The sequence below is a fragment of the Budorcas taxicolor genome, chromosome 13 (genome assembly GCF_023091745.1).
Source record: "Budorcas taxicolor isolate Tak-1 chromosome 13, Takin1.1, whole genome shotgun sequence".
Lineage (NCBI taxonomy): Eukaryota > Metazoa > Chordata > Mammalia > Artiodactyla > Bovidae > Budorcas > Budorcas taxicolor.
Window position 1 is genome coordinate 64,928,883 of NC_068922.1, and position 15,469 is coordinate 64,944,351.

General features: G+C 40.7%; 1 protein-coding gene across 5 annotated transcripts in view; it reads left to right on the forward strand.

The window, feature by feature from the left end:
• PHF20 (PHD finger protein 20) overlaps positions 1-15,469 on the forward strand; it is a 135,638-nt gene that overhangs the window by 73,857 nt on the left and 46,312 nt on the right. For 4 of the 5 annotated variants that reach the window (XM_052651098.1, XM_052651101.1, XM_052651099.1 and 1 more), the window contains one exon: positions 14,101-14,379. In XM_052651098.1, coding sequence (XP_052507058.1) covers positions 14,101-14,379 — 279 coding nt within the window. The remainder of the gene's footprint in view (positions 1-14,100; positions 14,380-15,469) is intronic. The other variant, XM_052651100.1, reaches the window with a different exon arrangement.

Genomic DNA, 15,469 nt, shown 5'->3' on the forward strand with positions numbered 1-15,469 from the left:
GGAGATGAGGTTAGAGGCTAAATCCCAGTGCTTGTTTTAAAGTTTGCACACACATGCAGTTTCTGTCTCATGTCAGTTAATTTAGCCACATCTCAGGCTTGTGGCGAAGATAGAAATAAGGTAAAATGAAGGTGGGACAGGGAAGTCTTGGAAAAGATGGTGGGAAGATTTCATGTTGTTTTGTTTCTTGAGGTTGCATGGAGGATTTTCTAGGGAATAATTTTGAAACCGTGGCAACTAACTGAAGTACTTGCCTGTTTGCAAGAGAGTGTGTAGTAGAGTTAGTGGGGTGATTACCTGGAGCTTGAGCTAGGAGGAGTAAATGCAGCACGCATACCGTTCCTTTTTCTTTTGGAATAAGCTCTAAGCTATTTGCTTTTATGGCTTAAGTGTCAAGAGGGGAATGCAGTTGAAATTGTTCTACTTGAATAGGAATTTATTCAGAAATTAGAATGTATGCCCTGAGAAGTTATGTTATTCTCTAAACCTCAGCCCAGCCTATTTGGTCATTCACAGATAATCAGGGCTGTTTGAAAATGGACTGTAGTCCATTCATTAATTTTACATGCCTGCTCAATTGTAAAGTCATGTCCACCTCTTTGTGACCCTATGTATGGTAGCCTGCCAGGCTCCTCTGTCCGTGGGATTTCCCCAGCAAGTATACTGGAGTGGGTTGCCATTTCCTTCTCCAGAGGCTATTCCTGACCCAGGGATTGAACCTGCGTCTCCTGCCTTGACAGACGGATTCTTTACCACTGAACCTCCAGGGAAACCCATTCATTCATTTTAGTCAATGAATATTTAACAAGTGCCTACTAAGCGCCAGACTCTATTCTAAGCTGTGTCATTTGTGGATATTCTAAATGAACCACAAACAAGAGAGAAAACTAAATAAAAGTGCAGGCTTATTCACCTAATTTTTTCTTTCTTTTTTTTTTTAAACTGAGTACCTGTTAGAAATCGGACATTGCCACATGGTCTAGTGTTCCACTGATATGTTATCAGTTATAAAATGAATGGGAAGTTACTTGTCACTGAACTATTAAAAGTTTACAGATGATTTACTTGCAAATTAACCAGGTTAGTTTCAGAGTAATGCCTATAGTAGTTTTTGTAAATAATTTATTTTTAAATTAACTTGTTCTGGTTTAGTGTAGTGCTTATAATTGTTAGATTTCAGGCACCTGTGTTCTCTGTTTTCTTGAGTAAGAGAGTCATAGACTTAGAGGCATTGTAGTTTGGGAAGTTGGGAGTGTCTGTGATCTGTCATCAGACATGTCCTGGTGGAATACTGCTGAGAATTGATTGTTCTTTTGGGGTTAGAGAAATGAATGAGACATCTGGTCATTGCCCTTGTAGGTCTTTCTGTCCTGAGGCATGAATGAGATTGTATTATAAGAGAGAAAGTAAGGTGGTGTCATGAGAAATACTTAACACTTTAAGAAGAGAAGACTGACAGTGATAATGTGTGCCTGTCACATGGAAGTTAAACTCAGGATTCTCTTGTTTGAGTCCTATTGCCTGAGAACAAATTCTGTGTGCTTGGGAGTGAATACTATACATGTTACTGTATGCCTGGGAGCTCTGCTAGCTATCAATGGGGCGCTCTTGGTTTTAGGGTACATTAAGTGCTCTTTGCACCTGACACCTAGAGACAGGTGATGTTTAGGTTAATAGTTTGAGGGTAGGGGTAGAAGAATATGGAACTTGACAGGGCTTTGAAGGATGAGTAGCAATTAGGCATTTGGAGATGAAGACAGAACAGCATCAAGAGTATAATCATAGGGTCTTTTCTGAGACTATTAGGTGTGCTTTCTGACTTAATTGAAGGCTTCCTGAAGTGGGCTAAGGCTGAGCAGGTAAGTTGGTACCAAACAGATAGTTGCTTTGAGTTGCTTTCTTGTTTGTGAATCTATTGAAATGCTTCGTTTGCAGGACAGAGAGAGCTGTCAGTTCACTTGAATCTCTCTGTTGGTAAGGTTGCATTCCTCCTACTTAGCTGTTCTGTGGCCTTAAGGTATTTTAAAGTTGTTTTTCTTTTTCCCATTAATTGTTTGACAATACTTACCCTTGAATATTTTGATGTATATTTCCTTAAAAACAAAAAAAGACAGCATTCTCTTATGTTACCACAATTATCAAAATCTGGACCTTATTCGAACTCCACTAGGGATTTCATTGGTACTTTTTACCTCATTAATGGAGGTAATCCTGTCTTTATACAGCATATTCTTTTTTGGTAACTTGCTTTTTTATGTTCATAAAGTTGAAAAGAAATCTAGAAAAGTACTGCTGCTAAGTCGCTTCAGTCATGTCCGACTCCGTACGACCCCATAGACGGCAGCCCGCCAGGCTCCCCCGTCCCTGGGATTCTCCAGGCAAGAAGACTGGAGTGGGTTGCCATTTCCTTCTCCAATGCATGAAAGTGAAAAGTGAAAGTGAAGTCGCTCAGTCGTGGCCGACTCTTAGCGACCCCATGGACTGCAGCCCACCAGGCTCCTCCATCCATGGGATTTTCCAGGCAAGGGTACTGGAGTGGGGTGCCATTGCCTAACATGCACGTTTCCCACCGCCTGAACTGTTGGTTTTGGTCCTGAGTGAGGGCCTCGGGTCCTTACCCTGGCCCGGCTGCTGCCTGCTGTCGCTCCAGTTTCATCTTTCCTCAGTTCGTCTCCTTCCTGCTGCCTCTGTCCAGCCATAGTCCTTGTCCTCCAAGCAAGTATGGTCATCATTTTTGAGTCATAAGGAGACAGCAATTAAAGGTTTTATTTAGTGTTGATGTTAAAATTTACATTTAATTTTTCACAGTGAGAACACTAAGGTATACTAATTTTGTAAGTACAACTTCTTGATGAGTTTTCACAACTACTCTGGCATAAAGACAGTTAAGGAACCCTATTTAAAGATTATTATTAATATATAAAGGGTCATTTTGCTGTTTGTTTCCCTCCTATAAATTTCAAAGCCAAATATACTAGGAAAAATTAAAACTAAGTAAAAGTAAAACTAAGTGAAAAGTCCTCCATTACTCTTCCCCCTCTTGAAAGAACCATGGAACAGTTTGGTATATGCTTTTCCATTCTTCAACACGTGGTTCTCTGCATATACAAACACACATGTACCCATGTCACTTTTTAAAAACAGAGTGGTAGAATCATATTCTTGTATTAGTTAATGGCTTATCATTTTTATACAGCATTTTTCCATGTCAGTTCATAGCTGTTTCATGATTATATATAATTTATTTCTTTGGATGATTTTCCATAATTTATTTAACTTCCCACTGTGAAAGACATCTAAGTTCTTGTTAATTTTTCACTGTTAATTCTCCCTGTTTTATAAAAGAACCTAGTATGTGGCAAGAAGGGGTAACTCAGCCAGAGTTAGAATAACACGTTTCCCAATGACTGGGTCACTCCACCTCCTATCTTCTAACTGAGTACTGAATGCCGTCTGATGAGATGCTGGGTGCTGTTTAAACCAGGTGAAGTGAACACACATCCTGCCTTTAGAGAGGTTGTAACATGGAGCTCGCACTGCCCTCGAGGGCAAGTGTTAAAGCAGTGTGTAGACTCAAGTAAGCAGCTTAGTAGGCCAGCTTTGAAGAGCACTGTGTGTGGCACACGTGATGTCAGTACTCCAGACAGGGTGGCGCCTTGGAAATTCTTTAATTTGAGAGGCTGGAAGTGTTGATCTGGAAACTGAATGATGTTCCTGGTTTTTCTTTTGGAACATGGGCTTAGTGGTGAGCACAGGATGAAAAGATTGCTGGTTGTTGAGAACTCATTCACCAGGAATGTATTATGTAAGTCAGCAGGAAGGAGGGCGGGATCATTCTCAGAAGCATCCCGCGAGGCCCCCAGAGGCCAGGGTGCTGCTGTGTTAGTCACTGTTGAGAGGTTGCTGTCCTGAGCTGGTGCCAGTCTTGTAATTTCTAACTGGATGGAGTCAAGATCAGTGTGAAGGAGGCTGGGAAGGCAACACCATCTAGTCTAGAGCAGAAGCCCTGCGTTAGCTGCTCCATACGCAGCTCTGGCCTTTGGGGCAGCTCTGCCATCTTGTGGAATAAATGCTCAGTTTCTCTTGTGAGGGCCAAGTGTGGATAGCCTTGCCAGGGTTGCTTTCCTCCCACTTAGCTATTCTGTGACCTCCAAGTATTTTTCCTGCATAAATTTTTTCCTTTAAAAGATGTTTTTATTTTGAAACATTGGAAGACGTAAAAAGTTGCAAAAATAGTAGAAAGAATTTCTTGTATACCTTCAACCAGATTCCCTGTTAGCAGTTTTCTATGTTTGCTTCATTATTCTATTCTTTAAAAACTATTTTTTTCTGAATTATTCGCAAGTAAGTTGCAGACCATTACCCCTAAATTTTTCAGTGTCTATTTCCTGATAACTAGAACGTTTAATTACATGACCATAATTTAATTATCAAAGGCAGGACCTTATTCAGACTTCATCAGTTCTGATAATGTTCTTCATAGCAAACATGGAGGAACTTTTTTTTGAGGGGTTCAGGATCCAACTCAGGATGTCACACTGGATTTAATTGTCATGTTTCATTAGTTTCCTTTCATCTGAGACATTTTTTGTCAGTGTTTTGTTTTTCATGACCTTGACATTTCTGAAGAATATGATGTCATTAAATTTGGGAGTTTTTTTGATGTATCCAGATAATTAGATTTAGGTTATTCCCTTTTAGCAGCAACACCATGCAAGTGATATATCCTTTTCAAGTGCATTCTAACAGGAGCTGCATGATATCTGTCCCATTTATTGGTGAAGTTAACTTTGGTCACTTGACTAAGGGTACTGCCCACCAGGTTTCTCTACTGTAAGGCTGTTATTTTTCCCTTTATAGTTACTAAGTTTCTTGTGAGAGGATACCTTGAATATATGTAAATATCTTTATTTACATATACTCAAATATCTATGTGTTTCTTTATCAGGAGTTCACCCTAATATCCACTTCTGCTTCTTGCCTGATAAATATTTTTACTCTGATGTCTACCAGATGGTGATTTTTAACTCTCATCATTCCTTCTACATTTATTAGTTTGTATTCTGTTAAGGAAGTGCCTGCCTGCTTGCCTTTCCCTCTCTCCCTGATTCCCCCCTCCCTCCCTTCTTTCCTTCCTTCCCTGTTTTTATCCACATGGTCTCGTGGAATTTCTTTTGTTCTGCGGGTTATAATGGTTTCTATCATTATTTATTCTAATAACCACGTTGTGGAGCCCTGCAAGCTAGTTCCTGTGTCTTCTTCACTTTCTGGCATAAGAAAATGTAGCACGCTCATCCTGCACTCACCCAACCTTGGATTCAGCCATTTCTCTAGGAAGCCCTGATTTCTTTTAAGTGGTGAATTGTGTTTAGAAACCAAGAGCTGAGTGCTGGGTACACTCATTGCTCCTGGCGTTCACAGAGGACACCTGAGAGTTCCTCTTTACCACCTGTTTTCCTAGCTTAAGCTTCTCTCTAGAGCTGTCAACAGTTTGATACCTATCCTTCTGGTTTCCTTTCTATGCATTTTATAATACCTTTCCCCCCATCTGCAACCATACATGTCATAGTGTACACTGAACAACTTTCTGTTTTCACTTAGCAGTGTATCTTGAGAGTAATCCATATCAGTAAGTATAGAGCTACTTCATTCTTTTAAATGACTAATTAGAATTATATAGTGCTGTCTACGGCCATACCACCCTGAACATGCCTGATCTTGTCTGATCTCAGAAGTCAAGCAGGGTCAGGCCTGGTTAGTACTTGGATGGAAGAATTACTTAGTGCAGACTTTGCATAATGAACTGCTTCTCTGTTTATGAACATTTTGTTATTTTTTTTATTCCAAACATTTGACTGGAGTTGCTGTATTTAAATCGGTTCATGTTTCTCTTTGGTTGCTTTTTGTTGCTTCACAGCTGAGGAAGCTATTCTTTCACAGACCTGAAAAATGTTTTATTCATTATAGTATTTCAAGTACATGTCAAAAAAATGTTAAACTACTGGGGTTATGTGGAGTCGTTGCTGACAAGAATACCAGTTATATTAGGGGTCAGTGCTGAGGGCATACACGACAATGAACCTTATCCTCTGGCTGGAGCAGTGACAAACAGCAGGATCTGGGAGCAGATCCACAGTGCTAAAGAGAGAAGCAGTAGACAGTTGTTTGTGCCAGGAGTTGATAGCATGTGGTCCCTGAGAACCAGGCCATCTGGCTGCCTTCCTGCATTTGGAGTGAGCTGGGTCTGCATGGAAGTAGACTTGGCTAGACAGGGAGAGGGCACAGCATGAGCAGAGGTGTGAGCTATAAGAGCATGAAGCGGTCACTGGGGCCCCAGTTGGCTGGGGCAGCTGCTAAGGCCTCATTGTGGACTAACTAATGGGAGATGAGTTTGGAAAGCATGATGGTGCTTAGATTTCACATGGGCTTAGAAGGCCAGACTGAGTATTGCCAGCCAGAGTGAATACCATCATCATAAGCAATCTAGCTGTGAGGTTTTGAGGTACTTGGCAATGGGTATATTCCTTCTCCAGGGGATCTTCCCGACCCAGGGATCGAACCTGGGTCTCCTGCATTATAGGCAGATGCTTTACCATCTGAGCCACCAGTGAAGCCCATACAAAAAAACGGTAGTTACATAGGACATGATTTCTAAGCCAGGTCTCAGAAAACATAGTTTAAAAACCTTTTTTATTATAAAGATTATGCTTATCATAAAAGGGAAAGTGTAGTATAAAGCACTGCCCAAGCAAATAGAAACCGAGAGCTTCTGATCCTACTCTGTATTATCTGTTGCTGTGTGGCAGTATTACCATGAATATAGTATCTTAACACATTTATTTTCTCACAGTGTCTGTGGGTGAGACGTTTAGGCACAACTTAATAGGGTTCTCTGCAAGGCTGCAGTCAAGGAGTTGACGAGGGCTGGTTCTCATCTGAAAAATCTACTGAGGAAGGGTCTGCTTCCAGGCTCACACATTATTGCAGGCTGTCAGGCCGAGGGCTGTAGTCTTTTGTGGGCACTCTCAGTTCCTTGCCACATGGCATTCTCCCTTGAGTAGCTCACAGCATAGCAGCTTGTTGCATTTAGCCAGCGTGGGAGAGTGCCTGCCGGTAAGATGGATGTTATGGTCTTACAAAACACATACATGAAAGTGATCTGCTGTCACCTTTGCCTGTTCTATTAGAGGCAAGTTATATAGGTCAAAGAAGGGAAGGCAGTGGCACCCCACTCCAGTACTCTTGCCTGGAAAATCCCATGGATGGAGTAACCTGGTAGGCTGCAGTCCATGGGGTTGCTAAGAGTCAGACACGACTGAGCGACGTCACTTTGACTTTTCACTTTCGTGCGTTGGAGAAGGAAATGGCAACCCACTCCAGTGTTCTTGCCTGGAGAATCCCAGGGACGGTGGAGCCTGCTGGGCTGCCGTCTATGGGGTCGCAGAGTCGGACACGACTGAAGTGACTTAGCAGCTTAGCCGCACACTCAAAGGGAGGGAAATTGCACACGGGAGTGGATGCCCAGAGTCAGGGATTATTAGGAGAGATTTTATAGTCTCTTTCTACCTCTCTTTCCCCTGCAAAAGGAAACGAAAGCACTCTTTTAGTATAATTGAGTTATACTATTATTTAAAGCAAATTCAAATTCCATGGACCATTTTTCTCCTCATATAATTTGGGAGGGGCCAGAGCAGAGGGTGACCTGAGATTTTAAGCCTGGGAGCCTAGGATAGAGCTCCATGCTTTGGCTGCGTACTTCCATACAAAGATGTGTTAAACATGATGAACACAGCATTTGAACAATAATACCTGTAACTACTTGCAAATATTGATTTACATGCTACCTTCTAAAACAGGAATAAATTGGTTCCTGTAGTTTAGCCTGTAACCTAAGGATAATTCCATTACCCCTAGATTTTGAACCAGATGCCCTGGAGGATTTAATTTACATATTTTCTGCCCTTTGTCACCTAGTAACTGCTCTCATGTTGACAAAGGACCCTAGTATCCCAGGAGAGGATGATGTCACTTAGCTGGTGCTATCAGTGATGTATGTTCCAGATGAACTGTCCTCCCACTGGGAAACAGACACTGTGTGTGAGACTTGGGATTGCTGTAGACTGTGGCCCAGGATGCCCTTTTGACAACCAGTGGCTCTCCGGGTTGCTTGACTGTGCTCACATCACCATGTTTCTTTTGTCACAGGACCGCTGTTCTGGGGAGGAGTGTAATATAAAATATAAAAGAATTGTATTCTTTCTACTGTGAAATAATATGGGTATTATAACATGGAAGAGTAGCGGGGAAAAAAAATCAGTGTTTTTGGTTTTTTTTACTTGAAGTCTCATAAGCAAATCGGTATCATTGTTTACATTCTTACGATTCTAAAAAAAATACACTTATATTTTATGTTACTCGTTTTGCTGAAACTGTTTCGTTTGTGGGTTTTCTTAAGCTTAATTATGCTGTGCATGTTTTACTTTAAAATTCTTTTAAAATGTAAAACATTTTTACTGGTTCCATCATTTTGCTGTTCCTGTTGTGCTTTTACTAATTGCCACTAACACCTCAGTGTTTGATTAATAAAATGGGACAAGTAGATGTTACGTTTTTTCAGATTGTGCGCTGGTACATGGACCCCTGGCTGGGATTATGCATAGCTTTTTTTAAAGCAAACAACTGTGAGGTCGGTGGCAAGCCAGGTGACAGCTAATGTTCAAGTAACCTGCTGCAGTTTGTAGGAGGATTTTATTTCTCTTCTAATACCTCATGGAAACACGTGGAAACCTTGTGAATATGTAAAATAAGCATTTTTATTCTCATTTAATGAGAAGCATACTGTCTTGGAGAGGCTAGGGCTCTCTCTCTTGTTTGACAAAGTCGTCTGCCGAGGTGAGGACTACAGGAGTAGAGAGTGGAGCATGGTCCTCATCTCAGCATTTTAGGAGGAGTGAACAGAACCAACTGTATATAAATAGAAAGGAACAAATAACTGCAAGTTTTATTTTCCATGAAGTACTTACGGGAATTGAGAGAAGGCAGGACAGAATCCTTTTTGCTCAGAGACCAAGGAAAAAGCTGAACAGGGCTTGGTTTGCATGTGGGAGAGGTGTGTCAGAGGCCTGTACTGCCTGAACTATGGCAGCTTTTTTGTTTTAATAACTTAATTAAAAAATTATTTATTTTTGTATATATTTGGCTGTGCTGGGTCTTAGTTGCAGCATGTGGGATCTTTAGTTGTGGCATATGAACTTTTAGTTTTGGCATATGGGATCTAGTTCCTTGACCAAGGATCGAATCCAGGCCCCCTGCGTTGGGAGCGCAGAGTCTTAGCCACTGGACCACCAGGGGAGTCCCTGAAATGCAGTTTTCTTTGCATACAGAGGGCTGCCATGTGGGAAAATTAGGATAAAATTGTGAAGTCTGGAACATACAATTTTCATATCTTTAAAAATTTGTTGTGTTCGGAATTGAAATAGTACAGTTTGCAAGACTTTCATGAAAAGGGAAAATTACTTAAGTTTTGGGGTGTTTGATCTACTTCATTTGTGAGCCTGAAGCTATAGCTAATTGTGTAATCTATCAGAGTTTGTCACAGGCTATTACTCATAATTAATTTATCCTCTCTTTGCTGCTTGTCTCACGCTGATGCTTGTGTTGATTGTGTTTTCTCCAGATGGCAAAGTAAGTTATACTTACAGGCTTAGAATCAGAAGGGCTTGCATATCAATGAGTTTATATTACTTAACTGAGTTGAGTTTGTGGGGAAATCATCTTGAACTTCCATGGTTGAAGATTCATAATTCTCAAATATTTATTACTCCTTCAGACAAAACCAGCAACTCATTTTGTCTTATTAATGTTGCTGTCTCGAAAAGGGCTCTAGCTTTGGCCAGGAGCTTTGTGACAGAGATACCAGGTAGAGTCTATTTTCCTGTGGAGTTTATCTGTTTACCTGAGCCCCTGTGATCCTAGTACCACCTCTGAGGCAGGTGGCCCACCTGATTGCCAAGCTTGTTTACCTTTTGAGGTCTAGCTGTTTCCACCTTCTGCTTAGTTATGAGGAATCAAGGGTTCTGCTTTTGTGGGGAAGAGTTTTTATCCTGCCAAACTGAATGTATTTCCTTTTGAGAGGCTTATACTGGACTGGTAGACTGTCTGTCTTAATCCATTTAGGTTGCTGTAACAAAATACCATAGACAAAGTGTCTTGTAAACAACAGAGATTTATTTCTCAGAGTTCTGGAGTCTGGGAAGTTCAAGATCAAGGTGCCAGCAGATTAAGTGTCTGTTGAGGGCCAGCTTCCTAGTTCATAAACAGCTATCTTTTTACAGTAACCTCACATGGAGGTATGGGCAAGGGAGCTCTCTGGAGTCTCTTTTATAAAGCCACTAGTCCTGTTCATGAGGGCTCTGCCTTTGTGACATAATCACTTCCCAAATGCTCCACTTCCAAATACCATCACTTTGGGAATTAAGTTTCAACATAGGAATGTGAGGAGTCTACTATAGCACTCAGACCAGGTATCTATTTTAGCAGACAGTTTGACCACAACCCTCTTAAAATCTAGCTATGAACAAAGAGGAAACAGATATGTGAGTGCATTGGTAATTTGCATAGATCAAGTTCAGTTGGCTTAGGCAACTCTAACCAGAGAGTGTAGATTAGTTGATGTCAGCCTGAAGGTTATTCTGAAGGCTGTCCTCAGCTCTGTACTACTGGATCTTTATTAACAGCCTGGATAAAGACCTAAGAATATATAGGGTTACAGAGACAAAAGTTACAAAGTTCTTGGACTAAAATAATCAGGTGGAGTTTATTAGGGATAAATGTAACTTCCATCATAGAGTTTGGTAAAACTTGGAGAAATGCACTTTAATTTGTGTTTTAAAAAGACAAACCACACGAAGTTAGGATTTTGGTGGATCAAGCTTGGACTGTCCAGCACCTAGTATAATGTAATTAAATAATTAAATAATTGAAAATTTTTGGAGAGGGGCTGCATTAGTGAAAGTAAGATGTCCTGAAAGTTAGGGGTAATAATCCCACTGAATGGCCATGCTGGGCATCTTAAGGTTGGTTTCGGACTTCACGTTTCTAGTAGGATGTAGAGAAAACTGAATGCTTCCCGAGTGATGGGTCTTCTAGCCAGAGCTTATGAGGGCTGGTCAGAGTATTTCACTCTGGTTGATAATTATGTCTCCTGCCACATTCCATAAATGACAGAAGCCTGTTTACCAGGACTATTTTATATTTGAAATGGCCTGCTTTGCACCAAGTGTATATGTTATCTTATAGCCCTCTCTCTAACTCTTTTGAAATAGGTGGGAATCTGGATAATCAGAAGAGTTTCGAAAAACCATACACAGCTTATTTATGCTGCTAATAAAGGGTAGAGCTGGGATGTGAAGTTGAATGGTTTCCATTATACTGCCCTCAATCTGCAGTGGCATGCAGTGAGACTGGGGGTGAAGGGAGCTTCTGCCCTTCTGCTGTGAGAGGTTAATTGCTGAAAGACTGTTCATAAGTCACATTTGTTCTTTAATCCAAAATGATACTGTATACATATACTTAAAAACTATTTGTTTGTGTATTTATTTATTTTTGGCTGTGCTGGGTCTTCGTTACTGTACAGGCTGTTCTTTAGTTATGGTGCATGGGCTTCTCTTGTTGCAGAGCATAGGCTCTAGGGAGAGCAGGCTTCAATAGTTGCAGTTTCTGGGCTCTAGAGCACAGGCTCAGTAGTTGCGATACATGGGCTTAGTTGCCCTGCAGCATGTGGGATCTTCCCAGACCAAGGATCAAACCTATGTCTCCTGCGTTGGCAAGCAAATTCTTTACCACTGAGCCACCAGGTAAGCCCTATACTTTTTAAAAAAATTTCTTTTCCATTATAGCTTATTCCAGAATATTGAACAGAATTGTACTGTATATTCACTATTTATTGAACAGATGTTGTTTTAGAACCTTTGCATGCAGTTCATTTAATTCTTTCAAGTCAGTGAAGTAGTTAGCATTATTGCTATCTCCATTCTGCATATGAAGGTGCTAGGAGGCAGGAGGAGTAATTAGAGGACCGAGGATTTGAACCAGGCTGCCCAGCTGCAGAGCCCCCACTTTAACCACTGTCCTGTCTTTGCCTTATGCAAATGGCTAGTGTGTGTACACAAGGGTGCAAAGGTTCTGAATAGAAAGAGTGGTAATTCTTCATGGAATTGATTCAAAGTTCTCTTTATTGTTAACTTTTAAAAAAGTTCTAAGGTGTTTGTATTTTGGCTTTTTTTTTTTTTTTTTTAAATAAATAGTTGATCACAAACAGGGCTTCTTCGGACACAAGCCGAAGGATAGCTGAGTTTACTGTAGCTGAATTTGACTGCTGTGGGCCTTGGGTGGTAGTAGACAGGCTTGGTGCTCTCTGACCTCCTCAGACCTTAGGTTTGTTTACACAGTGCTAAGTGGAATTTTCTGCAGTGATTTTTGAAAGATTGTTAGGTGGAAAACGAACTATTAGGTTGGACCATTTGAAATGGCCAATATCTCACCTTTCTTAACCTATAAAAATGGCAAATTGATAAGGTTCAGCTTAATAGGCCAAAGGGGAGGAAATTCCAGAGAAATTGTATTTTGTTTTAAGAGAGCATTTTAGGATGTATTAGAGGTTTGAATTTTGAATTTCTTTACTGACTTTTTTTTTTTGTATTTTTTGGTGCAACTATGTGTAGGGAGAAGTATGTATTCTATTTCATTTCATGTTACTTTTTATTAACTGTATCTGACTGATTTGACCCTCTTTCTTTTATCTCTCGTCATGGATAGAAAATGAGTTAAGGCATTCTGCTTTGGGGGCGGTGTATGTGTATACATCAGATCATCAAGCCTACCAGTTTTATAATCATACTTTCCTGCTGATTTTGAAATGTAGAGTATGATTTAGATTGAGTTATTCCTTCTGATTATGGAATGGTACTTGAAAAGGTAATCATAATATTTACCAAAAGTTCAGCATGCTCTTTGCTTGTAATGAAAATTGTAACATTGCATTTAGAAAAAAGTTGAGTCACTCAAGAAAGGGCCATACATTCAGGATATTCTTGGGTGATGTAATCTGTAGAGTAAGGGTGACTTGAGTTTAAGGTGATTGCTCTCATTGGGATGAGGGTATTGTGAGGGGAGTCTTCAATAAATTGAGTTTCTAATATTCATGATTTCCTTGTGACAGCATTACTTTCTATTATTGATGCATGACAGACAATTACCTTCTGCTTTAGTTTGGGGCCTGCGTGTGTGCTCAGTCACGTCTGACTCTTTGTGACCCCATGAACTGTAGCCTACCAGGCTCCTCTGTCCATGGAATTTTCTGGGCAAGAATACTGGAGTAGATTGTCGTTTCCTACTCTGGGGACCTTCCTGACAGATCCTGTATCTCCCATGTCACCTGCACTGGCAGGCAGATTCTTACCACTAAAGCCACCTGAGAAGACTCTTGGTTTAGGGAGGGGGTGTCAAACGTTTTTTCTCTCTTTGGATTTGATCATTGAGTTCTCTACATGCCTTCCAGCTTCATTCAGTTGGTTGTCTTTTTTCTTTCTTCTTCTCTGAGTCCTCTTTGTCAAACAGAGTACATCATACTGAGAGCTCAAAAGCTCTGTACTAAAACCTTTGTAATAGTGATTCTCCTTGTGTAAGATCCTTTTGGTTTCATAAAGAGATCCTACCAGAATATTCTCTAGTCCTGCCTACCCAAACATATCTGAATGATGGAAGATCTGAGTCTGGTCCAACTCATGAGTAACGAGTGCTGGGCTGGATTCCTGGTTTTTTTCTTTTTTAGGATTTTCCCTTGTTCTTCTGAAACCGTGAGAACTTGTGTGGCTGCTTTAAAAAAGAAAAAAAAAAGTTGATCTCTTCTTTCAAGAGATGAATCACAGTTGAGTCCTTGTTGTTTACCCTGAAGTAATATCCATTCTCCAAACAGCAGTGGTCATCGGTGTCTCCCTCTGCATATGCATGCTACGCTCTCACTCTGTTGCCATGTGTTGTGTTGATGCATGTATTGTAATAGCTCCAATAAGCATGAGGGATCTTTTTTTTTTTTTCCAGTAACAAATACTTTTAAGAGAACAAATGATTTTGTGACATCTAAAGCACCAGCCAGCGACCTAAATCACAAGTTTAGGTGCACGGTTGTGGATTGTTTAAAATTTTTCCGCAAAGCCAAACTATTGCATTATCACATGAAGTATTTCCACGGAATAGAAAAGTCGCCAGAGCCAGAGGAGAACCCAGGAAAGAGGCACGTCCAGACCAGGGGCTCTTCAGCTTCAGACAAGGCCAGCCAGGAGAGCCTGACCAGGAAGCGGGTCTCAGCCAGTTCCCCAAGTAAGCGTTTTGGTTTTGCAATGTATCTGTATCATGAAGGGCTGACCCAAAAAGCGGGTGTTAGGTTGGTCTGGTCCAGTTGAATCCCCCCAAATTGGAAATGACAAGTTTTCAGGAATTGCTTCATGGAAATTATAGCCCTCCTGGAAGAAACAGAAATATCTGACTCTTATTCTTACCTCTATCTCTTGCTGCTCGAGTTACCTTGAGAAAGTCCCATCTGAGAAAGTCTTAGCCTCTGAAGGTATGGAGTGGGGACGGTCAAGGAAGGGGAGCTCCACTAGCAGCCAGCAGGGGAGCTAGTGCTGAGGGTAGCATGGGTGTAGTCATCCCTGCTCCCTGCCGCCCCCGCCCCAACCTGTGCTCCCTCCCTGCTAACAGAACAAAAGACTGAAGGAACTAAGAGCTGATGTGATTTTCCTGTGGGGTCCAATTTCATAATAATTGCATCTGGAGATGTTTTCTAACAACAGTGTTTATTTTGCACAGAAGCTACAATGAAGGTAGTAAGGATTACCATAAAAACTCATGTACATGTCTTGTTTATTACAAGAGAACCTTTCTGGAGATTTTTTCTGAAACTTAGAGAAAACGAAAAATTACATGTTTCTTGGGGATTGCAGAATAATTAATGAGTTTCCAGTAAATTCAACAAGCTTCCCAGATTCAGTTTTCCTGAGATTGTGACATCATCATGTATTTTTTGGTTTGAAGCCTTTCCTTTAAAATACATAGGTGTTGGGTGGTTTATGGAACTTCTGGTATATCTGACATTGTTCCTGAGGAAGTATGGAGTTAGGTTTCAGGGCGGTGGGGCAGGGCTGTGCAAACTCAGGTAATCTCTGACTTGTGAGAGGTCATTCCTTAGTCAGGCTGTGAAGCGTAATGGGTCAGGTGGCCGTTTCTTGGTCATATGTGCTGCATTATCCATTAGAAATATAATGTGAGTTAGCATATAATTTTTTCTAGTACCATATTTTAAGACATAGAAGGAAACAGATGAAATCTCTTTCAATAAATTTTAACTCAGACTATCCAAAATATTATCATTTCAGCATATAATCAGTATAAAAATTACTATTTAATAAGC